This window comes from Camelus bactrianus, chromosome 16, assembly GCF_048773025.1.
Source record: "Camelus bactrianus isolate YW-2024 breed Bactrian camel chromosome 16, ASM4877302v1, whole genome shotgun sequence".
In the NCBI taxonomy this organism is placed as follows: Eukaryota; Metazoa; Chordata; class Mammalia; order Artiodactyla; family Camelidae; genus Camelus; species Camelus bactrianus.
In genome coordinates this window covers 10,374,932-10,400,213 of record NC_133554.1, presented here as the reverse complement: position 1 = coordinate 10,400,213, position 25,282 = coordinate 10,374,932, and the positions used below count along the sequence as shown (strand labels likewise).

General features: G+C 52.5%; 1 protein-coding gene across 2 annotated transcripts in view; it reads left to right on the top strand.

The window, feature by feature from the left end:
* Positions 1-2,480: 2,480 nt before the first annotated feature.
* SPNS3 (SPNS lysolipid transporter 3, sphingosine-1-phosphate (putative)) overlaps positions 2,481-25,282 on the top strand; it is a 43,502-nt gene continuing 20,700 nt past the window's right edge. The window contains exons 1-8 of one of the 2 annotated variants that reach the window (XM_045506648.2): positions 2,481-3,671; positions 6,834-6,899; positions 11,655-11,791; positions 12,264-12,415; positions 13,130-13,196; positions 13,947-14,095; positions 14,907-15,059; positions 19,631-19,820. In XM_045506648.2, coding sequence (XP_045362604.2) covers positions 3,482-3,671; positions 6,834-6,899; positions 11,655-11,791; positions 12,264-12,415; positions 13,130-13,196; positions 13,947-14,095; positions 14,907-15,059; positions 19,631-19,820 — 1,104 coding nt within the window. In that variant the 5' untranslated portion in view covers positions 2,481-3,481. The remainder of the gene's footprint in view (positions 3,672-6,833; positions 6,900-11,654; positions 11,792-12,263; positions 12,416-13,129; positions 13,197-13,946; positions 14,096-14,906; positions 15,060-19,630; positions 19,821-25,282) is intronic. The other variant, XM_010969952.3, reaches the window with a different exon arrangement.

The window sequence follows — 25,282 nt, the reverse complement described above, 5'->3', positions numbered from 1 at the left end:
GGCAGGCGACCCTCTCAGGCACCGAGGTGGTTAGCTATCTGTGAAAGGCTTTATTTGCTCACCCAACGGCTACTTTCCTTCCTCTTCTTCACTGACGGAGGCAGCCTCCCATGGTGACCTCCTCCCCAGCTTCTTTTGCACCGGGGGCATGGACATGTGGCTGAAACCTGGTTGGAGGGTCCTGAAGGAATGCCAGCTGGGGGATTTCTGGGAAAGGTTTTCCTCCCAGATAAATATACATGAACATATTTCAGGAGAAATCTCCTTCCTTCTTTTTTTTTAAATTGAAGTGTAGTTGGTTTGCATGTTGTGTTAGTTTCAGGTGTATAGCAAAATGCTTCAGTTATATATGTATATATGTGTGTGTGTGTGTATATATAAAATAAAAGAATATATATCTATTTTTTCAGATTCTTTTCTATTATAGGTTATTACAAGACGTTGAATATAGTTCCCTGGGCTATACAGTAGGACTTTGTTGTTTATTTTATGTATAGTAATGTGTATCTGCTAATCCCAAACTCCTAATTTATCCCTCCCTCCCCTTTGGTAACTATGTTTGTTTTCTGTGTGACTCTACTTCTGTTTTGTAAATAAGTTCATTTCTGTCATTTTTAAGATTCCACATATAAGTGATGTCATATGAGATTTATCTGTGTCTGACTTACTTCACTTGGAAAGATGATCTCTAGGTCCATCCATGTTGCTGCACATTCTTTCCTTCTTGTATGTGAGATGACAAGTGGGTGAGGGCTGTGGTCGCAAGCCTCCAAGAGGCTCTCCAGTGAGCTGTGCCTCCTGGTGTTCATGCCTTCGTGTGGTCCTCTCCCACAGTGAATCAGGGCTGGCCTGTGTGACCGACTAGAACACAGCAGAACACAGACCTAGAAGTCTAGGTTGTGAAAGGTATTGGTGTCTCTGCCTTGGCCCCTATTGGATTGCTCCGTCTGGCGGACCCAGCCACCACACTGTAAGGACACTCAGGGACACCTGCCCTATGGTGAGGACACTCAGGCAGTCCTGTGGCGAGGACCAAACAGCCAGCACCAGTGTGCCAGCCACGTGGGTGAGCCACCTAGGAAAGGGGCCCTCCAGCCCCAGTCAAGCCTTCGGATGAGTGTTGTCTCGGACATCTCGCTGCACCCACCTGAGGGACCGAGCCAGAATGGCCAATAGGCTGCTTCCAAATTGCTGACCCACCAGAGCCATGAGGGATAATAAAAAACTCTTGTTGCTTAAAGCCATATGTTTTGGGGGGAGTTTGTTATGCAGCAATGGATATGTACTCAAAGGTGAACTCTATAAAGATTTCAGGGAGGAAAAATGGAAAACACTGGTATCTTTTTTTTTTTTTTTTTTGAGGAGGAAGGTAGTTAGGTTTATTCATTTATTTATTTTTAGAGGAGGTACTGGACCTTGTGCATGCTGAGCATGCGCTCTGCCACTTGGGCTATACCTTCCCCTCGAACACTGATGTCTTTGATGACATCATGGTGCTACTGAGTTAACCAAGCCTGAAACCTTCTACTTCCTGACCCTTCAAGTGAGAGACATACACACCAACTGTGAAGCTGAGGGCCATCCAGTCCCTCTGCCACCATGACCACCAACGACCAAATAGGGAAGCTGAGACTAAGCATGGGAAGGCATCCTGTTTGCGCCTCGTGGTGTGGGAACCCAGGATTCTTTCTTGGTCATCTAGGACACTGTGTTGCCTCCCGCTGGCCTCCTGCTCCTGGGACATGATGTTCTTCCAATTTGTTCCTAAAATGCCTCTGGGACAAAGTCTCTTCTTCCAGAACCCTTTTGGGGGTCAAATCCTGGGTCCCTGGAGGGATCCCAACTTTGGAAGCCCAGGAGTCCAGGGCAGTTGATCGTATTCCGATGCTGTGCTCCTGGCCGACACCCAGCCTCCTGGATTTGACTAATGCTGGGGATTCTGACTCCTTCAGCTGCTCCTTTGCTCTGAAAGCCAAGACAGGGTGGCCTTCTGGGCTGGCACAGTGAGGGCTGGACTCTAGACAGGGATGACTGTGACCAGCCTTGCCTGGGGCAGTAGCGTCCAGATGGTGGCAGGTCTGTCCTGGTGTTGACTAGTTGCAATGCACCCTCTTGTGTGGTTTGCATGAGTGTGTGTGTGTGTGTGCGTGCGCACGCACGCAGGTGCGCACTTGTGTGCTTGGGTTCTCACTCATACTTGAGGACATAGCTCTGCTCGTCACTCCTCAGCCCTGAGGGCAGGGCTGAGACCAAAGCCTCATCTACGTGTGCCGGGGAAAACCCTATTTTATTTAACAAACAGTGACATAGCGCTTCTTCCTTACCAGCTGAAGGTCTAGGTACTTCTTTTCAAACTCATTTAAACCACAACAACGCTGTGAGTTACGTACTATTATCACCCCCATTTTATAGATGAGGAAATGGAGGCACAGAGAGGTTGATTTGCCTAAGATCAGAGGGTCAGTGAGTGGTGAGTCCAGCTCTGGGGTAGGGTCTTGGCCGTGATGCCAGACTGTGAGGACACTCAGGCGGTCCTGCGGAGAGGACCCAAAGCCAGCACCGGAGTGCCAGCCATGTGCTCGTGCTGGAGGCCCTGATTTTGAACTTCCCTGGGTTTCCCCAAGACCATCCATGCAGTTAGTGAGCCTGTGGATGTGCGCAGTGGCCGTTTCAGGAATGGACAAATACATGGCCGTGACGGTGAACCAGAGGAGAATTCTCGAACCACATCGAGACGGAGTTACCAAGCCAAACACTTCCTTCCCCAACCCTTAAAGATCTGGTAATGCTATTTTAGTCCTTCCGTCAAAATGTTGCCTGATTCATCTCCTGCATTGTTACCCTCCTCCCACCTGCTACTAAGAAACAATCCATAAGGAGACACTTGAAGACCATGCCAATATCATGCCCCTCATCAAAAATCTCCCTCCAGATTTTGCATCCATGAATGAGTTTTGCCCACAGGCTGCCTTCCCATTCGGCAGCCACTCGCCGTCTTTGTTTCTCTAGGTGGGATGTTAGGAGCAGGTGTTGGCCTCCTCTGACGGTCCAGCTCAGTGCACTCTCCTGGCCCACACCCAGCCTTCCTGATATGACCTGGCTTCGAGTCCCTCCTTCACAGACCCTCTCACAGTGCACAGGACTCTGGGAGACTCATCTCACTTCCTGTCCTGCAAAGCTTCTCTTCCTCACTGCGGCCATGGCAGCTGCAGCCTAGGTCAAAAGGGCCATCTACTCTGGGTGGCGGGGCCAGGAGCTCTCCTCCCCCCAGCAGGCCTCAGAGGCTGGAGATGGTGAAATCTCACCGGCGAGGCTGCAGTGGGCTCAACAGGGACCTGCGATAAGATACTCAGTGGTTAGGGAAGCTGCTTTGAGGTTGGGAGGCTGGGAGCCCACAGGAAGTGACTCGGTGCAGAGCTGATGTGTCTTTGCCCCGGCACCGATCCTGGGTGGGGAGCTGCAGGCTGGGGAGGCTGGGGGCATGTCCATGAAGTGCGGGGAGCCTGGGCTGGAGGGACCTCAGGGCCAGTCCCCAGAGCTGGGCTCAGGTCAGTGTCCCTCTCCGACCACTCTCGCCCCCTGGAGCCTGTCCCGCTGGAGAGTTTACCTGGCTGCCGCGGTGCTCTGCTACATCAACCTCCTGAACTACATGAACTGGTTCATCATCGCAGGTGAGGAAGGGGACGGGCATCCTGGGTGGTACCTGCCCATCTACCTGCTGGCTGTCCTGTATCCACAGTGGCCTTCTGTCCAACAAACTTTCTTCTTGGGGAGCACATCCATGCTGTTCTCACCCCAAGGGGTGGTTTAAGCTCTGCCTGAATGGGGGGAGGGCCAACTGAGTTCCCAATCCAGCCCCAAATTAAGAGCATGCACACAGGCATGGTTGCATGACAGAGGATGGGTGCGTGAGGACAGAAGGGAGGACTGGGCCTCGGGCAAAGTTCTGGTGGTTCTGGGTACAACATCGGGGTGAGCTCATGGTGGACAGGGGAGCCTGACCCTACTACCAAGCAAGAACTAGGTGGCTGGGTGTTCCTGGGGCAGCAGGTTGCGTGCAAACCTTGCACACTCCGCCTTCCTTTAGGCCCCAGGGCTCAGCTTGCACTGTCTTCATGTCACTCACTGATTGACTGACTCATTCACTCATTCATTCATTCATTCAAGATTCAACCTCTTCTCTCTTGATCACGGATTCACTCAAGATGGACTGAGCACTGTGGGAGGGACCCTCTGGTAGGCCTTGGGGATCCAGGGGAGGGTAAGTCAGCCTTGTAGCTCCTGAACTCAGGAATGACCATCTCAAGGGGCAGAGGGAGGAACGCGTTAACAAGACTCCCATAAGGCAGAGAGATGCGGGATGATGGAAGCACAGACCTGCCGTGGAGCTCAGAGGGGGCTCCTGCGGCAGCTGGGCATCCCTGAGGCCAGAATATTGATTCATCAGTTAGCAGCTCACAGCTATGGATTGACTGGGACTCAGGGGTTGCAGACAGACAGCACCAGACCCGGTGGGTGTCTGTCTTGGACGAGCTCAGGGCAACACAGAACGCATGCATGAGTAACTCTAATCCAGGACATCCGGGAGGGCATCAGCTGGGCAGCCCCAGGATGAAAAACTGAGGCTTCCGGCAGAATTCACAGAGGAGGGGCATATGGTTTGGGTCTTGAAGGCTGAGAAAACCAGTAAGGCAGGGAAGGAATGGGGTGAGGCCAGGGCATTCAGAGAGAGGGGTCAGCCTGAGCCAAGGCACATGGGGCGAAAGTGCACCTCTGATCTGGGCTGGAGGGAGGGGGAGAAAGCAGGAAATTATTCTAAAAGGGGTTTTGGGGCCTGATCATAGTCTTCTTGGGTGCCAGGCTGGGAGCTTGCTGTTTCTCCTGAGGAAATGGGGAGCCGTGGAACATTTTTCAAGTGGGGAGATTGGAGGCTAAAGGAGACAGGGAGGTGTTTCAGAGGCTACTGCGGTGGATCAGGCTGAAGCTGAGGGTCCTGGACTCGGGGGAGGCAGGGGGTGTGAAGAGAAGGGGAGAGGGCAGGAGTGGGGCAACCAGGGGTGTGGTGCTCTCACAGCTGCGCAGGCTGGGGGCCCTGCTCTCGCTGTCACTCGCCTTGAGAGGCCCTGGCTGGACTCGCGGCCCCTGAGTCCTGCCAGCCTGAGGCCCTTCCTCTGGCTGTGTGAGAAGCGGCCCAGGTTATTGGGTTGAGGGAGGCCCTGGGAAATGACACCCCGCCCAGTGCCTGGGGACTGCTGGGGGCAGGTGATTCTCATGCAAGGAGAATTCTCTTGTGGGAAGCAGGTCTTTGGGAGGCCAGACCCACACTTGGCCCCAGGCTGCCCACAGAGCAGCACCGGGCTGGGAGGAGCCAAAATGAGGGGCAGAGTCCCGTTCCCCAATGTGAGTGCAATTAGAGAGCATTTTTACTTAGCCACTTAACTTGCTTATCTGTGTTTCTGTTTCTTTCCAATGACTATGTCTCATTTGTGTAATGAAAAATACTGAAAGGGAAGACGTACAAGTGGGTATTTGGGTGCTGTGGCAATTGGGTCCAAAGTGAATGTCAGAACAAAAATCTTTTACTTTGATTCGCTGATTCTTTGGTTTTTCTTCACTGACTGGCAGGTCTCTGGGGTGTGGATTGTAGGCCTTTATTCCTGCTGTGGGGTGTTTCTGCAGGGCCCCACTTGTGACGCTGGGTGGAGGGCGGGCTGCCTCTGCCTAGGATGCTAGTCCTGGCTCCCCCAGTTCCAGCTGCACCACCGTGGGTGGCCAGACCTTTGTTTCTTCATCTGTATAATGGGGACAGTGATAGTTTCCTCTTAGGGAAACAACTCTGTGTCCAGCTCAGGACCTGGCCCTCAGCCATCCTATAACTCAGAGTAATGACAGGGACAGAGCCTCACAGCTCAGAGAAGCAGGTGCCTCGCACCCTGACTAACTTTGAAATACCACCAAGGGGCTGAGGGGATTTCAGGCAATAGAGCCTGGTGCCCAGTGGCCCGCTTCCTCTCTCTGCATTAGGCTGAGCGCCCCCCACTGCAGCACCCCATGGCCTAGCTTCAGAGACTCCTAGCGCAGAGCCAGAGCCTGCCACCCTCAGGGAGATGGGGCTAAGATGGGACCTAAGTGGGACCTGTCTCTGAGGCATTCATGGGCACTCTCATGTCTGGGTGCTCATGCCTCTGGAAAAGTATGCTTGTGTGTGTACACATGCAGGCCAGAGCACGTATGACTATGTGTACACGCTCATGTGTGTATACGTATGTCTGTGGATGTCTGGAGTTTGGACACCAGCAGGGCCGCTGTGTTGCACGATCCCGGGGACTTCTGTTTACCGTGTAATCTAAGTGAATGGTTGCCAGTCGCTCTGATGTGGGGCGTCTTTATGTGTACGTCTAGCTGTATGTGTGTCTGGGTGTCTGGGTGTCCGAGACTGGGCTTATATGTCGGTGCGTGCAGGCTCCCGTGTGTATATCTGTATCTCTGCCTCTGTGAGTGTATGGTTCTGGGCATGCCTGTTTGTATGTACCTATGTGGATCCGCATGACTGTGTGTCTGTGTCTGGGCATGCATGCTTGTGCATGGATGTGTGTTTCCAGGGATGTTTGATGTCCGCACGTCTCTGCGTGCCGGCTCCTGAAACTGTGTCTGCGCATGTGTGTGGTTGTGCGCATGCGCGTGGGGGGCGGGGATGGGGAGAACGGGTGGGCCCAGGGGTCACAATTGTGCTGTGCTGGTCAGCTGTGGGCCTGTTCCAAACGCGGGGGCAGCTGCTGTTAGAGGCCTGGCAGGCTATTCCCACTTCCCGAGCACTGTCTGTCTGTCCACAGGAGTGCTGCTGGACGTACAGAAGTTTTTCCGGATCAGTGACAGCAATGCTGGTTTGCTTCAGACGGGTAAGGAGGGAGGCCCCTGCCCTGGAGCTGGGGCCCTGGGCTTGGGCTGGATGGGGTTTTTCTGCAGTGTCTAGCTCCAGCTGCTGGAAACGGGGGCCAGGCTGAGCCTCACTGAGTCCCCCAGCACAGAGGAGGGGGCACTGAGGATGCATGGTGTCTGGGTGGGAGGGACAGTCTGGGTCGGAGAAGGAGGTAGTACACATTGAGATCTGGTGCCTGAACAGCCTCTCAGTGTTTGAGGGTAGGTGCTGCGGCAAGGGGAGACGCGGAGAGGCCGGAGAAGTCTCTGGAGCTTCAGATCCTGACTGTGGACTTGTCACTCATTCTTCATGTTTGTTTGGGCTTTGTCCCGGAGTCTAGCTGGGGGTTGACAAATCCTCATGTGTGCTTTCTTCTCACGGACCTGAAAAACCTGATGACCAGGAGACGGACAGAGACACGTGCATTCTGCACGGGCTCAGATGAGGTCTGGGCCCACTGGGGCCTACTGTCCAGCAGTGGGGAGCGGCCACACCTCCCCCTTCAGGGTGGGTGGTGGTTGGGGCATGAGGCACTAACCTTTCCCCTGTGGGTGTCTGGATGGGGACACACACACACACACGCATGTGCCCACATGTGTGCACGCACTGTCACAACACAGGATACACGTATGCTCGCTCCAGTTTTGAGAGAATCCGTGTCTAGATCTTCTATTTTCCTAAAATAGATCTGCCAGAGAACAAGCCTCTGGTTCCTCTTTCCCACCTCCCCTTTAATAATCACCTGCCTACTCGGGGAAGGTACAGCTCAAATGGTAGAGAGCATGCTTAGCATGCATGAGGTCCTGGGTTCAATCCCCAGTACCTCCTCTAAAAATAAAGAAATATACCTAATTACCTTCCCCTACCACCACCAACAACAACAACAACAAAAAAAACCCAGACAGAAAAATAATAATCCCCTGCCCACCACTTTTGGCAGGAAAAAGTGCCAAACATCTCTCCCCTTTTCTGAGTTTTGTTTGTTTGTTTGGGGGGGGGAGGTAATTAGGTTTATTTATTTACTTATTTATTATAGTGGAGGTACTGGAGATTGAACCCAGAACCTCGTGCTTGCTAAGCACGCACTCTGCCACTGAGCTGTACCCTCCCTCCTTTCTGAGTTTTAATATGGTACACTGCCCTGGGATGTAAAAATCTTCCGGGTGCCGGACAGAGGGGCCCGTCGTGGCGGCTAGGCCTCTGCTGACAAGGCCCCAGGAGCAGGACAGAGAGAGCATCAGTAGACACTGACTGGAGATGTTTCCTCCAGGCCACAAACCCAGGATGGCGAGGCGCCAAGCCTTATCTAGCTGTCCCGCTGGCGTGTGACAGTCTACTATTTATCTATGACTGAGAACTCATAAATGAGATGGTTGTCTCAGGGATGGGTGTCAACACATTTATTTCAATAAAAAAAAAAAATGGAGCCAACAGTTTAATATCTCTCTTACAGACAACCAGTCTGATTTGTTTGATTGATTTGGCAAATGAGGACTGGCTTTGCCCCTTAGCCTCTAGCATGGACATTTCCCATAAACTGAATGAACTCAATCTGCAGCCCTAAGGATTTGGATGACAATATAGTTAAAAAAAATACAAGAATGCTAGAAATCACATCCTTTGCCTCTATTTAAACTGACGATAAAAACATTTTAGATGTCAGCCAAAAATGTGTGAAGGGGTACACAGTTCTACAAACTTCTTTAATAGGCACCAAGCAAAAGAGTTAGTAGATCATGATAGATCATGGTTTTTTTCCAATTACTCCTGTCTCCGAGCTGAGGCCGGCAGCTGGTGCTGCTCTCCCAGTCATATTTGTAGCCAAAGAGAGTCTCTCGACTCAATACCCACAACCTTCTAGACTGAACAGATAATGGTAGCTGAGTCAACATTTCCATGCCCTGCTTCTTACCGTGGTGAGCAGGATTACTACTACAAGGCCCCTGATAAGTGAGCTGCAGGGAGGGAGAAGTTTGTGTGTATGAGAGCGAGCGAGCATGTGAATGCAAGGATGTGCTTATGAGTGTGTGGTGGGGAGGTGTGTGTGTGAGTGTGTGTATTTGAGACCGGATGAAGGGAAGGGTCTTCTCCGCAGAGGCAGCCCAAAAAGGCGTTTGGAAAGGGCAGTGGGCTTGGAGGCTGGATGACCAGGCTTGTCCCGGGTGACCTCAGGTCAGTCTTTTCACCTTTCTGGGTCACTGTGCAAAGGCCCTGAGACCCACTCTGCTGTCTGTCCGCAGGGCTGCTGAATGGAGGAAACTGATGACTCAGAGGGCTCATCAAGCTATAAGAGTGGGGTGGAAGGTGGGTGGAAGCAGTGGTCAGACAACCCTCCACCACCACCACCACGGGACCGAGAAGCTACTAGACTCTGTTAATTGATTTACAATATTTAACGAACACTGATGTGACCCTGACCATGTGCCACTATTCTAAATGCTTTGTAACATTAACTCATTTAATCTTCACAACAAGCCCTCGAGCCAGGGATTATTATTATGCCCATTTTACAGATGATGAACCTGAGGCACAGAGAGGTTGTGGGGCTTGCTGAAGGTCATACAGCTAGTAAGTCGCAGAGTTGGGATTCAAATCCAGGTAGCTGCCTGTAGAGTCCTTCCCTTAGCCCTGTGCTCCTTAATTACTCCCACCTTGTGACAGAAATGATGTGAATCTGGAGATGCTGGGAGTGAAGGGGTGCCTGCCTTCCCCCTGGGTGTAGGCTTCTCCACCCCAGGAGACCTGCAGGTTTAAGGTGTTTACAACCTATAAAAGTTTCTTGCCCCACATCTCATGAAAGCATTAGAAGATTTGGGGAAATACTTTATAATCTTTAGGTAAAGTAGATATGCATTAACAAGACACGAAATAACCCCCCCTGAGGAAGAGTGATAAATTTGACTACCTCAAAGCTAAATTTTTCTGTATGATGGTGATTGAAATTATAAATGCAATTAGCAATAGTAATAGGTAACTTTGTTGAGTATTCACATAAAGCGTATCACTGCCTTTTAGATGCTTCATTTTAGGACTATTAATATCTTATTGTGCAGTTGATTAAAGGGGAACAGGAGAGTTAAGGAATTTGCCCAAGGTCACACAGCTAGGAAGTGGTGGGGTCAGGATGTGAGCCTAAGTATTTAGTCGCAGAATTTGCATTTTATTTTATTTTAAAACTTTTTTTTGGGGGGGAATTAATTTAGTTTATTTATTTATAACATTTTAAAAAAGGAGGTACTGGGGATTGAACCTAGGGTCTTGTGCATGCTAAGCATGCGCTCTATCACTGAGCTATATACCCTCCCACCTCCGAATTTGCATTTTAAATCCTTAAAACAAATATAAAGGACTGGGAGAAATTATTAACAAACAGCCCAATAGAAAACTGGGCAGATGTGAACCCAGGAACTGCAGCTCAGCCTTACTGTGAATACGGACAATGCAGATCAAAACGTCAGCGAGACGCTATTTGTTATTCAACCATTAAATGAACACAAATCGATTGATCCTATCAAATTTCAGCAAGGGTGCTGGCATATATGTACACACTTCTACGCAAGTGTAAATTGATACAGCCTTTTTGGAGGCCTGTTTTGGCAGTAGCTATTAAATTTTTAAATGCCGTTGACACCAAAGACCATTCTCTGTAGAGTATTAGGCCAAGCCATATTAAGTTGTCGTTTTTGTAGGTCAAAACTGGCCTAATTTCCGCAATTGCGCGGGGCTCAACCCAATAACGGAGCGGGTCAGGGCGGAGTGGGATGAGCTGGGACGAGTCTGAACACTCATTGGGCTCAGGAAGTGTCAATCATCAGTGTTCAATGAATGGAGACCCTGGAGCTGGGCGGGGCCTCCACAGCCTAAGGGCCTCGGTTGGTGCGACCGGGTGGAGGAGGGTCAGACTGCCCTCGCCACCTGCCGGCTCTCGGAGGCCAAGGACACACCGAGAAGGGTGGAGGCGTTTTTTATTTGAACAGAAGCAGTGAGGGTAACTATCCACGTGGTATAGTCAAGAAAAAACGTGGCAGTTTCTTTGTCTTCGCAGAATAGCAAACGCATTCATTAGTCCGGAGGCCAATTCGTAAGCGTTTACTTAAAAAAAAAAAAGGTATAAATACAACAGCAGCGTCAGGGGAATATTTTACCAGCTTTAGGAAAACCAACTCTTTTCCAGCCTCCAGGGACCACTGGTTTATAACCACTGCGCTCATTCTAAACTGTACTCGTCTGCTCAAAGGAGGCACCTGCAGCCTCCCCCTCCCTTTGCCTTCCACCCCCCACCTCCAGCAGAGGCTTGAGAGCAAAATCAGACTAGTCCCAACATCCGGCTCACAGGGGGCTGAAGTTCTCCTAAAGACCCCGCACTAGCAGCTCCATGCCTTGGGGGATGATGTTCAGTGTCACTGTAGTCTCACCTTTGCAGAGCCTCGTAGGGGGATGTTGACTTCTCCAGTGTTGGGCTGATGCTCAGAGAGGTGGAATTAGTAACTCAAGGTTTCACAGTGAGCGAGCAGCCTGGGTTTTGAGCCTGGGCCCAGCCCCTACACTCCCCTCCCAGTCCTCCTGACTGGGCAATGATGGAGATTGGGGATTCACCTTATTTTTCTTCCTTCTGGCCTCCACCCACTGCCAAGCTTAAGTATCTGAGTCAGTTCCCTTCTCTGAGCCTGCTGGGCCCATCTGCTCCCCACCTTTATTGGGGGGCTGCAGGCTGTCCCTTGTATGTCTCCTCCAGTCTTCATCAGCTGCCTGCTGCTGTCTGCACCCGTGTTTGGCTACCTGGGCGACCGGCACAGCCGCAAGGCCACGCTGAGCTTCGGTATCCTGCTCTGGTCAGGAGCAGGCCTCTCCAGTTCCTTCATCTCCCCCCGGGTAGGTGCTCTCACCCCTGCCCAGGCCCCTGGGGGACCCTCCCCAAACTGCTTCCTCCCTGATCCAGCCCCTGCTGAGCCAGGCGGGGCATTCCAGGGCTGAGAGAAGCCCGTTGGACTTTCTTAACAGAGGCCTTCCTCTCTGGCACCGTGGCTTTATTTCCGCCTGGCTGTGCTGGGGCTAGAGGTGAGGGTAATCGCTCCCGTCTGGGGGAAGTGGCCTGGTTAGCAAAGACGATGCCCAGGAAGAGAGCTCCTTTGGGTGGTGGGGGGCAGGTAGCAGCTGTGGGCACCAGCAGGGGGCACCCGTGTGATTTGGGGAACCTGGATTGGGAGGATGGTGAAGTGTCTGGAGCCCTGATCCCCTCCTCCTCTCCTGGGGCACGTGCTACCAGATGCCCTCGGTCCCTCTGATAACAATCCTCCTGATGTGATTTCTGGAACTCACTGCGGTCTTGTCCCCATCTGCCCAGTACTCCTGGCTCTTCTTCCTGTCCCGGGGATTGGTGGGCACCGGCACGGCCAGCTACTCCACCATTGCGCCCACCGTCCTGGGTGACCTCTTCGTGAGGGACCAGCGGACCCGAGTGCTGGCCATCTTCTACATCTTTATTCCTGTTGGAAGGTTGGTGTTACTCTGGATCCACTTCTCTGGGTGGTACACTGAGGCCCAGAGGAGTCAGAACAGGGGCTGGGCTGGGTGGAGGAGACGTCAGAGCAGGAGGGCTGGGTTTGGAATCTCAACTCTACCCCTTCCTCCCTGTGTCCCTTTAGCTCTCTGAGCCTCAGTTTCCTCATCTGTAAAAATGGTGCCAATAACATCGACTGATGGGCTATGGTGGGAGTTAGAGATACGTAATGAGGATGCTCCCTACCTGCTAGTCCACCCCAGGAAGGGGTGAGATACCCCTGGCCGTACGGCCTGCTCAGGGAGGGGCCGGCTCTGGGAGGGGAGACAGGGAAGTGTGTTGGGGTTGGGCCATGTACCCCACAGTGGGGTGGGGCAGAATGGGATTTGCAGTCAGGACCCTGAGCTCTGACTCAGGTTTCCTGAAATTGCCTCACTGGGGCAGGGCTGAGCCTTGGGGAGGTGCATGGTCCTCGTATTGGGAGACAGTGGACAGTGGTGCTGGGGCTGGGCCTGGAGCCAGAGGTCACCAGTGACTTGACCAAGGGCAGTGGCCATCTGGGTCTCACGTGGCTCACTCTTCCCAGTGAAATGGCCATGAGCTGCGGAGAGCTGGCTCCCTAGGGTGGGCGCACCCTCGCTTAGGTTGGTCTTGGGGCCCCGGGCCTGCCTCCTTCCCCTCACTGCTGTTTCCCCGCCCCTCTGCCGCAGTGGTCTGGGTTATGTGCTGGGGTCGGCTGTGACGGAGCTGACCGGGAACTGGCGTTGGGCCCTCCGAGTGAGTCCAGCTTCCTTTTCTTCCCTCTGTTTTCCCACTGGGCCAGCAGGGACTTTCCAGCCTCTAGTGGCCTTAGCCCCTTGGCACAGTACCTGGCGCCGTGGGGGGTGCTTAGATGTCAGCAGCTTCAGACATTGGGGGCCTCGTATGGAATGTGGCCTCTGAAAGTCGTGCCCCTGGGATCAAATCCCAGCTGCTCAGTTGGCTAGCTCTGTGACCTCAGGCTAGTCCCCTCCCTCTTCGGGGCCTCACTTTGCCTATCTGTAGAGTTGGGGGGGAGTAAAGGCTGCCTTATGGAATCTTGAGGATTAGTGAGACAGGGATGGAAGGACACTAGGGCAGGGCTGGCCTGGCAGGTGGAGGCGTGGACTGGGAAAAGGGACAGTTATTGGAGCAGCAAGTCCTCAGCAGTCAGGGCCAGGGTAGTCAGGCCTCTAGCTCTCCACCATGTCAGGCTCACTGCTCCCAATAGTAGTGTCTGTACAGGACAAACGGGTATTAAGTCAAATACCAAGGGCACCCCACTCCCCAGAGAGGCTGTACTCAGAGTGGGGGGTTGGGAGCAGTGGTATGTTAAGCTCTGTGCATAACCAACTCTGGGGAAATGAGTCCCTCTCCCCCCTTGCCCACCCCCCGCCTCCAGGGCACAGAGCATCCCAAGAGCCTGGACCACAGAGTTCAGCCACCCACAGGATCTCCTGGGTTGCAGGAGTGTGTGACCCTGAGCTTCCTGGACCTTCCTATCCCCAGGTCATGCCTTGCCTGGAAGCTGTGGCCTTGATCCTGCTTATCCTGCTGGTTCCAGACCCACCCCGGGGAGCTGCTGAGAAGCAGGGGGTAGTGGCCGTGGGGGGCCCAAAGAGCACCTGGTACGAAGACGTCAGATACCTGGGGAGAAAGTGAGTGTCCCTCTTCTCCCTCATGTCACTGAAAACCCCTATGTCTGCCCTAGCATCACTGACCTCCCTCTGCCTCCAGGGAGCCCTCCCTGACTGTCCCAACATTCACAACCTTCTTCCTCCTCTGAGCTCCCATTCACCAACTGAGATGTCCCTCCCCGACTTGGAGGCCCCCTTCACCTCGCCATGTGACAGAATGCGGGCTGGGAGGAAGGGAGGGAGGAAGGCGGCGTGAGCTCCAGCCTTGGCTCTGCCTCTGCCTTATCCCTGAGTGACCTGAAACTTGGAACCTCACTCCCCTCATTGATTCAATGGACATAATTCTCTAGCCTTGCCAGCTTCTCAGGGTGGCTGGGAAGATGCCGGGGTGAATCACTTACCTCTCCAAGCCTCATGGGAGTGCATCCCTCTCTGTTCTAGGCATGGTTGGGGAGGCAGACAGGAGTCACTGGCATGCCCAGGTCTCATGATTTACCAAAATGTGGGGCATGGAGAGGACCCCCACTCTCTTGGTTACAGAGCCATGAGCCGAGTGGAAGGTACTTAGAGGAAAGTGAGGCAACAGGGACATCTTGCTGGATGGAGAACATGATGTTGGATTTGAGCCTTTCAGGCTGGGGAGAGTTGCTCCTGCAGAGAGGAGGGAGGAAGGCTTCTTAGGGAGTGTCAGGGAGGATGTGGAGCCTGGAGCCACCCGAGTGCCAGGGTGACCAAGTACCCAGGAGAGAGGGGAGAGGAGCGAGCAGAAGCAGACAGGACCCCCCCAGCCCCAGCCCTCTGCCGGCTCCAGCCAGAGCACTTTCTCTTGCAGCTGGAGTTTTGTGTGGTCGACCCTTGGAGTGACAGCCATGGCCTTTGTGACTGGAGCCCTGGGCTTCTGGGCCCCCAAGTTTCTGTTCGAGGCCCGTGCGGTGCACGGGCTGCAGTTTCCCTGCTTTCAGGAGCCATGCAACAGCCAGGACAGGTGAGGGGCCTCTGGCGCCCAGGCTGGGTGGGGGGCTCTTGGTGGGGAAGTTCTCGGGAGGTTCTGAGCCCCCAGCCTCAGTTTGTGTGGGCTTACAGAGCTCTGTGAAGACACCAGGGCTTGGGGCTCCTCTGGCAGGTGGCTGGCCTGGTTCTAGCTCGGGCTGAGCTGTGCTGCACTGAGTGGCCACAGGCAGCTCCCTTGTCCTCTCTGGGCCCCTGTCCCTGTCTTCCAACTCTTGACCTACTCTGGGGATCCAGAAGGCACTTGGGGTGAGTGAGGCTTCTGTGGGGCTGTGAGAGGTTGGGATTCTTAGGCAACCTTCCTTTGGAGGGACCCGTAGTGTGGGTCATCCCATTTTACAGAGGGCAGACTGAGGCACTGGGATGATTCATCACTTACCTGGTTTAGGGATTTCACACGGGCGTTCGTGTGTTCTCTGCCTCTTTTAAGGCACTGACAGCCCTGGGAAAGCTGCTGGCAGAGTGGGCCAGGGGGAGAGGCAGAAGCCACATGGAGGGCAGGCACTCAGCCCTGGGACTGCCCGCCCGCTCCCCGTCCCCCTCACCCTGCTGTGCTCCTGTTCCACCACCTGACCCCGTTCTCCAGGGCCTCATGACCCCCTGATGGAGAGCGAACATCTCAGTCCTCTTACTTGCTCCCGCCTCCTCTTTAAAGCTCTCTAGCCCAGTTTCCTCCTCCGTCTGATGCGTTTCAGTCTCCTTGCAGACCCCTCCTCCTCCCTGATCCTGCCTCGATGGGCTCCTCCGAGTTCCTCAGCGCTCTGTGTTCTGCCCTGAGGCCTCAGGGACACTACCCCCTCTCCCCAGCCTCTTCTCTTGCCTCTACCTCCCTCTCTAATGCCCAGAGAGAACTTTGCGTAAGTTCCAGAATGTCCTCTGCCCCTTTCCCTTGTCTGCCTTTGCCCAAGCTGGGCCCTCTGCCCATGGCTGCCTTCCCTTTTCTCATTGTTGCTTCTTAAGCTGTAACTTTAGTTTGGTCCCTGAGCTAAGCATCTTACGTGACAAACCGTCTGAGGTTTTATGACAATAAACCCTAGTATTCCTGTCTTTCAAATGAGGAGATGGAAGATCAGAGTGGGTAAATAACTTGTCCAAGGTCACACAGCTAACGAGTAGCAGAGCCAGGATTCAGACTCCAAAGCTGGTGCTCTTCAGCTCTGTTTCCTATTGCCCCTGGAGACTGCCTGGTACTGTTAATGGACTTGAACATCTCTCCCGCCAGCTGGCACACAGTGGGTGCTCAGGAAGCCTCCAGCGAGTGAATGAATCAATGCATCAAAGGAGACCTATATTTGTCTTGGCTCTACAGTTAGATTCTTATCTCCCTGGAGGCAAAGACTGAGTCCTAGAAGTCCCACAGCAGCTTGAAAAAGTGGAGAAAAAACAGGACTCCATTCCCACTTCAGGCCTTAACTGGCTGTGTGTTCCTGGGCAAGTCACCTCCCCTTTCTCGGCTCACCTTCCTCCTCTAACTCAGCTCCTTCACAGAATCTGGATGAGAAATGGACGTGGCTGTTTGTGTTAGTGTCCTAGGGCTGATGGAACAGATCATACTCTCCCACCACACACACATACACACACACACACACTTGGTAGCTTAAAACAGAAATTTTTCTCATAGTTCTGGAGGCCAGAAGTCCAGAATGGTTTTACTGGGCCAAAACCAAGTTCAGCTGCCCACACTCCCTCTGGGGGCTGTCTGGGATTTGCCTCTTCGAGCTTCTGGTGGTGGCTGGCCTTCCTGTGTCACTCCAGGCTCTACATCCGTTGTCACGTTGCCTTCTCCTCTTACGTCTCAAATCTCCCTCCCCTTCCTTCTTATAAGGACACTTGCAAGTGCATTTAGGGTCCACCTAAAAAATGGAGGATAATCTCCCTGTCTCACGATCATTGATGTAATCACGTCTACAAAGTCTATTTTGCCGTACAAGGTACCAGAGATTAGGACATAGATGTCTTGGGGGGGCATTAATCAACCCACTACAGAGTGGTAGGAGGTCCCAGTGCTGGGGTTCTGCACAGACCTCAGCTTTTAATACACTCTCCATGGTTAGGCTAAGCCCCACGGTGAGGGTGGGGCTGGAGCACAAAGCTATAGGACGCAGGATTCTAGCTCTGCCAGAGGGAGAATTTCCAAAACTCGGAGCTGGCCCAGATGGAAGGGGCAGCATGGGGGTAATGAGCTTCCCACCCCTGGGGTCATGTAAGTAGGAGTTGGAGAGCTGCTTGCCAGGGCCATTGTACAGAGGATCAGCATAGAACTTGCAGGCCTTTAAGGACCCTCTTGGCTCTGAGAGTCTGATTCTGGGAAGGCCTTGTCGGGGTCGGGGCACTTCATGGTTAATGTGTCCTCTGGCCATACTTCCTGCTCAGGGGCTGCCCCCACCCCCGCCCCTCCTCGCCTCCTCTACATCGCCTCTCTGAATAATCAATCCTAAGTCTTACAAAGGTCTTAAGAACCTGCCAAGGCCGGCTCACACCAGGACTCAGAGACAGATAGCATTCATCTGGGATTCGGGGTCACTTGACTGGTCTGAGCTGGAGCCTGGTACAGCTTGGAAGGCTGGGAAGGTTTGGTGAGCACCTTTAAGCTGCCTAAGGGCACACATGCTTCATTTGGTAGGCGGAGGGCCAGGAGACCCTGGCGCTGCCAATGAAAGGCTGTGTGATCTCCAGCAGTTTCCTGCCCTCTCTGGGCTTTACATTATCTCCTATAAACCAAGGGGATGGGGCAGGGGAATAAACCCATGAGTCCTCACCTGTGGGATGGACATTTCACAGAAGTTGTTTAGAGGTGAGGTGGATTTTTTGTGACACTCCATTTGTCAGTAACCATAGTCTTGCATCTGTCTGTTCTTACATCTTGGTGGGAGCCATGGAGGTAATAGCAGGCACCTGGCATTTTGGAAATGTTTGGATCAAGGAGGAGATACTGGCCAGGTGGAGAATGATGGTGAGGGTAGCAGTGCTCCAGGCCGAGGGAAGAGTGTGGGCCAAGGCAGGGAAGCTGGAAGGTGTAGGGTAAAGTTTAGAGAATTCCTGGTCATTTGTGCAGAGTGAGGGAGGGAGAAAAGACAGGAGGTTACACAGGTCAGCAGGGGCCAGTCCTGCTGTGCTGGCCGGGAACTTGCCCTGAGGACAACAGGGAGGCTCTGAGGGGCTGGAAAGGTCCTAGTTACATTTGTGTTTTAAAGAGTTCATACTAGTCTCAGCATCCTTTTGAGCTCCTTTAAAAGGAGGCTTCGGAGAGTAGGATGGACCAGGAGGCTGAAGATTTGTGTTGAAATCCTGGCTCTGCAGCTCACTAGCTGGGTAATCTTGGCCTCAACCTTTCTTAGCCTAACCTTCCTCAGCTGTCCACCTGGCAATTCCGGAAAGGATCAGTGAGCTCATTTGCTTAAAAAATATATATGTATCTCTCTTGTGTTCTAGGCGCTATACTCCCAGCCTGAAGTCGAGAAAGTAAACCAAACCTGGTTTCTGTTCTCTAGGAATTCACAGCCTAGTGAATGACCTTGATGATAGAGACACAAAAGGTGCTATGGGAACTGAGAAAAGTGAAGGAATCAACAAAGGGACAGGGGAGAGCATCCCCAAAGAGGGGACATTTGTGATGGGTCTTGAAGAATGAGTAGGAGTTTGGTAGGTGGAAAAATTAGTGAAAGGTGTTTCAGAGGGAGGAATAAAAGTACAAAGTGGGGATAGCAACTAGTCTGGGGGCCAAGGAGGATGGAACTGGGGTTTTGGGTTGAGGCCATACAGGGTCAGATCATGAAGGTCCATGTACACCACAATGAGTTGGAGCCAAATCTGGAAGGTGTTTAAAAGCTGGTGGAGAATTTTAGGCAGGGGCATAGTCAGATCCGTGTTCTAGAAAGCATCCTCTGGGAACCTGTCTGGAGTTTGTCTTGGAGGGGCAGGTGCCCACAGAAGGGAGGTGCAAGAGAGGCCAAGTGGAGTCGAAGTAGGTCCAGGAGTAGGTGGGAAAGTAGGGAAGTTAGGAGGGGGCTACTTGAGAGGTGTTCAAAGATGGAGAGTGGGAGGATGGGCCTCAAGGAGGGAGGGTGTGTACAATGCCCAGATGAGGGCCGGTGCATTACAGGAGCTCAACAAGTAAATGTTCATTTGCTTCCACTCCCATTAGTATTGGAGGCTACAAGGCAAGGAGGTTGGAGCCAGAGTGGGACTGTAGAATTAAGAGTTCTGAGTGGGGCAGTTTCAAGTGGTAGGGCAGTTTCAGGTGGTGAGACAGTGGAGGAGGTCACCGGAGATGAGGCAGGCTGGGAGCTGGGGTACTGGGTGCTGGGAAGATCACCCACGTGGCCAGTGGCATCTGCAGGATGAGGCAGGAAAGGGGATGGGATGAGTAGGGGACTACATGGGTCCCCGAGCCGTGTCCCAAGGAGCCACTAGCATTGCTCAGGAGGGAGGGGAAGGGACCCATAGCCACATCCCTGTGGTACCAGATCATGCACTGGGGGACAGGTGGCTAGACCCCTATCCTAGCCCCACTGGCTGACTAACCCCTCTCTGCTTTTTTTCCATCAGCCTGATTTTTGGGGCACTGACTGTTGTGACTGGCATTATTGGGGTCATCCTGGGAGCAGAGGCTTCAAGGAGATACAAGAAAGTCAACCCGAGGGCTGAGCCCCTCATCTGTGCCTCCAGCTTGCTTGCCGCAGCCCCCTGCCTCTACCTGGCTCTCGTCCTGGCCCCGACCACCCTCCTGGCCTCTTATGTAAGTGAGGGCTCCTTTGGAGGTGGGAGTTGGGTGGGGTGGGTAGGGAAATCGAGTTCCACACAGGCTTATGCTGTGCCGGGTGTTTACATATGTTACGCACATTACATCATTGATCACTCCTTCTGGGTGGAGCTTTGTTATCCCCACTTTACAGATGAGTAAACTGAGGCTTACCTAGAGTTCCACAGTTAGGAAGGCGCAGGACTGGTATTTGAGCCTAAGCCTTTCTGACTCTAAAGCGTATCTGAGCTCCTGGTTAATGCTGTGACTAGAGAGAATACGACCCTTTTATTCCCAGGATGTGAGTCCAAGAAAAACTAGGTTAATTCTCCCCAGGTTACAGATGAGGAAAGTGAGGCCCAGATTGGCCATAGCCAGCCTAGACACTGTTTTAAAGGTGACAATAGTGATGATATCACATCTTCCAGATCCATATCCCATCACATCCCTTCATGCCCCTCACTATCCGGCTGTACTGGTGACAGGTGCTCACACCTCCCTTGCGTGTGTCCATTCCCTCCGCCAGGGGCACCATTCCCCTCTTCTGTGCATCCTGAAATCTTTCTCCTGCTGCAAGATCCAACTCAAAGGCCACCTCCTCCAAAAGCCCTCCGAGACTACTATGCTCACGTCAGAATCTGCTGTTCCCGCTGGGCTCAGTCCATGTTGGTGTCCCATCAGGCACCCTGGTGTATCCAAATGTGTGCAGCAGTGTCCTTGGCTCCCCAAAGCCTTGGTTCTGACTGTCCCACAATGAGAAGGAGTCATTGACTCTGGGAAGCAGGTGCCCACCTAGCCCCAGGCAGACCAGTCAAACTCCCCTCCTTTACCCTCCCACTCCCTGGTCCCAAGGCCCTGGGGACACAGAAGCCTCGGCACATGTGGGCAGGGCTCACTGAGCAGGCTGGACTCTGAGACCAAATCAGTAACAGCTTCATTGTTCTCCTGTCAGTTCGGGTGTGTCTCCTGCCTAGGACCAGACCCCATAGCTTTTCTAGTTACATTCATGAAGTCCCATTTAAATCAAAAGTTTGGTTCTATTTCCAAATAAATATTCTATCCAGGCCCAGAAATTGCACGGGGAAGAGGGAGAGCTCCACTTGATTGGATTCTCTTGTTCCATCTCTGACCCCAGTCGCTGACACCACGCCTCCCCTGAGATCCTGGCCCCTCCAGGGTTGGGCGGGCCAGGAAGGATGACTGGAAACAGGCCACGTGTTATCCGTGTCTGGAGTTGTTTTGCGGCTGATGCCCGGATGCTGGCCGACTTGTCTCTTGGGGGCACTTTTGTGGGTTTTGCGGGCCCCTGGCCTTGATGTAGGTGACATGGTTAACCTGTGTCCTGTCACAGCTTCCCTCTACTCCTCTTTGGGGGTTGCCCTTCCAGCTCTTCCTGCCTGACCCTGTCGCCCCGGGCAGCCACCCTTTGGGGCTCCCCTCTTGTGGCCACCAAGCCTATCTCCTCTCTGTGGTGCCTGTTTGAACCCCTGGACAAGCTTAGGGTGCAGCAGCCCCCTCCCCGCCCTCATGCACCTTCCTGCTCCCAGGTGACGTGCATTGGGGTGTCCTGAGGATGGACTTTGTGAATGCCCCTCAGGTGGCCCTGGTGCAGGAAGGTTAGCTTTTGTCAGCGTCTGGCCAGGGAGCAAGGCGAGTGTCCTTCCTGATAGGCACTGCCCCTCCATGGGTGGGCCGCCCATAGCCCCTCACTCAGTTTTCTCACTCTTCACATAAGTTCCCCCAGCCTGCGTCTCCAGCCTTCATCTGTACAAGTTGCGGGGCCATATGAGACAGTTCCATTTCTCTCTAGTCCTGAGGGTGTGTCTGACGCCTATTCTAAGGTGTGGGTCCTCAGCCTTGGTTGGGCTTCCGCTGAAATTCCTGGGAAACAGACAAGTCCCCTTAGTGTTCCCTTCCACACGTGCTCTTATTTTATCCTTACGATGCCCTTGTGCCAAAAGGTATTTATCGTTCCCACTCGACAGATAGGAATACTGAGGCCCAGAGACAGCAACATAAAGAGTAGGACAGATGAAACTCAGACTCAGCTCTGCAGACTCCAAAGTCTGTGTCCTTCATGCTGCACTGACCCTTGTCACCCCCGTGGGAGAGAAACAGAGCCTGGCAGACACCAGGCACTAAGTACATGCCTTAGTGCCTAATGGCTGAGGGAGTGTGACTGGGACCATCATCTCCAGCTGGTGGGGGCTGGATGGGCCCAACCTTGCAGGGAGGCTGGGGCCCGGGCAGATGGAGGCCCCATTTAAGGCCTGTCCCCACATTGGCTGGGCCCTCGGACCCCCTGCCAGTTCTGCTTCTGCCACTGTCTTGGTTGGCTCCGGGAAGAGGCTCCTTGGCTGTGTTTCGGGGACACAGCTGTCCCCTGCTCTGCAGCCTGGCGCATCTCCAGAGCTGGATGGCTCATCCAGAAATGACATTGCATCTTGGCTGACAAAGCCAGCTGGAGAATCTCTTCTCCAGGCCTGCCCTGGGCAGTGAGGGGCTGAGGGGCAGGAAGGTGGGCAGGGCCAGGGTGCATCCATCCTCCAGTGCTGGGAGGCTGCCCCTCCCTGTGGCTCGAGTTTGGGCCTTGCACAATCCCCAGCGGCGCTGAGCCCTGCGGCCAGAACTCCAGCCTTCTAGAAGAGGTGTGATTCCTTCTGAACCCCCTGACCAGATCCCTGCTCCAGCGCTCTGTTGTGCCTCTGAGGTCCTGAGACTCAGGCTTCAGCTCCCCCTGCACTGCCTGACCTTCCCACCCACCCACACCGGTCGTAAAACCCTTTACACCTCCAAAGTACCACTCTTCTGTGGCCCCCTCTGTCCTGTTCTGGCTCACGCCTCGCCGTCTTTCTCCAGGACTGTCCTGGGAGCCACCTTCCGGGTCTCCTTGCCTTCCTGCTCATCCACTACAACCTGTTCTTCCCACACTGCCAGAGTGACACAGCGGAGCTTCCCCATCAAAGGCCTTGGTGCCACTGGAACTAAGCCTGACTCCTCGTCCTGACATTTAAGGCCTCTCATGAACCTCCCTGGCAGCCTTAGTAGCCTCATCCCCCATACAGTACCGCCACGCAGGTCCTGTCCTGATTCCCAGGACATGCCCCATGCTTCCCACATCTGGGCGCTCCCTCTGTTCCCTCTCCTCCCACCCCTTCTCCATATGCCGGGGTCATTCTGTGCCTTCGGGGGCCGGTGAGGGCACCACCTCTCCATGGAGCCTTCCCTGGTTCCCTGATCCTCTCTCCTCATCCTTGCTGCTCCTCAGCACTGTCTTCCTTGGGTCCTGGTTACTTATGTTCTGACCTGTCCCCCAGCTGGACCCAGGTTGGTTCCCATCTTTCTCAGTGCTCCAGCCTGAAGCAGAGTGTCAGGCACTTGGGGTGGGGTAATCACTGCTTGCTGAGTGAGTAGTTAAGTGACCAGCTGTTTTCATTCATTCAACATATATTTATTGAGTAACTGTAAAGCAGCATGCTAGTTTAAATGCTGCAGATTCAGCAATGGGTAAACCAGACTAAGATATCTCTGTCCTTAGAGAGCTTATGTTCTAGTTGAGGGAGACAGACAACAGGCCAAATATATAGGTAAAGTTCACAATATTTCAGATGATAAGAAATGCTTGGGATAAATAGAGTGGGAGGCAGGGAAAGTGTGGGTGTTGGGGGGAGAGGGCTGCAATTTTCCATAATGTGACCAAGGAGGCTCACTGAGAAGATAGTTGTTGAGTAAAGACCTACAGGAGGTGAAGGAGTGAATTCTGTGAATATTTAGGGGAACAGACACTGTAAATGCCCTGAGGTAGGAGTGTATCTGGTGGATTTAGGCAACACCAGGAAGGACACTGTGGTTGGTGTGGAGTGAAGCGAGAAAGGGAGACGAGGACAGAGGTGATGGAGATAAGATTAGGTAGGACCTTGTGGACATTAGATGGAACTGGCTGTTACTAAGAGTGAGACAAGGTTTTGTACTGAGGATTGGGAGATCTGGCTTACGTTTACTGCATCTTTGAGATGATCATGTGGTTTGTCCCTTATTAACATGGTGTGTTACATTGATTGATATTTGTATGTTTAACCAACCTTGCATTCCTGGGATAAACCCTCCCTTGGTCACAATGTATAATCAGATTTATGTTTTGCTGAATTCAGCTTGCTAGTGTTTTGTTGAGGATTTTTGCATCTATATTCGTAAGTAATATTGGCCTGTAGTTTTCTTGTGATGTCTTTGGTTTCATAGAGTGAGCTGATAAGTGTTTCTTCCTCTTCTATTTTTTGGAAGAGTTTGTGAAGGATTTGTGTTAATTTGTCTTTAGACATTTGTTGGGATTCATGAGTGAAGCCATCTGGTTCTGGGCTTTTGTTGGTGGGAAGCTTTTTGATTACTGACTCAATGTTGTTAATGGTCAACTAAGACTTTTTATTTCTTTTTAAGTCAGTTTCGGTAGTTTGCCTTTTTTAAGGAATTTTATTCATAGTATTCCCTTGTAATCTTTTTAATTTCTGTAAGGTCGGTAGTATTGTTCATTTTTGATTTTAGTAATTTGAGTCTTCTCCCATTTTTCTTGGTCAGCTTAACTAAAGGTTAGTTAATTTGGGTTTTATTGATTTTTCTCTATTGTTTTCCTATTATCAGCTGATGTTTAATAGAATCACTCTGACTTCTCTGTTGAGAATATTTACTATGAGGGTGGGGAGGGGTGCAAGAGCAGAAGCAATGGAGGTGGTAAGAAGTGGTTGAATTATAGGTGTATTTTGAAGGTAGAGCTATCAGAGTTTCCTGATGGATTCAATGTGGGGTGTGAGAGAAAGTCGAAGGTGAATTCTAGGATATTAGCCTGTGTAGCTGGAAGGAGGGAGAGGCCATTAACTGAGATAGGAAAGTAGACAGGAACAGTGGGATTTGGGGGAAGATGAACACTTGGGTTTGTACATTCTGAGTTTGTGGTGAGAGGCTGACAACCAAGTACAAGTGTTAGTAGAGAGTTAGATACAGGAGTCTGGATTCCATGGGACATGACATCACTCCTAAAACTTCAGTGGGTGGAAACTGGTTGTATTCCACCATGAAGGATAGTCATTAGGTTTGGGGGACCTATGGGGACCAATATCGGAAAGGGTGATCAAAGAGGGCTGAGGAATTGGCTTCTGTTCAAAATAGTTTCAAAATAGAGTCATTTGAGTCTCTTCCATCCACCCATCCATTTACCCATCCATCCATCCATTCACCCATCCTTCCTCCATCCATCCACCTATCCATCCATTCATCCACCCATCCATCCATCCACCCATCCTTCCTCTGTCCATCCATCCATCCACCCATGCACCCATCCACCCATCCTTCCTCTGTCCATCCATCCATCCACCCATCCACCCATCCACCCATCTTTCTGTCAGTCCATCCCTCCCTTCACCTTCTCAGATTGCAGGAACCAAAGTTCTTCTCGTACTTTCTCTACA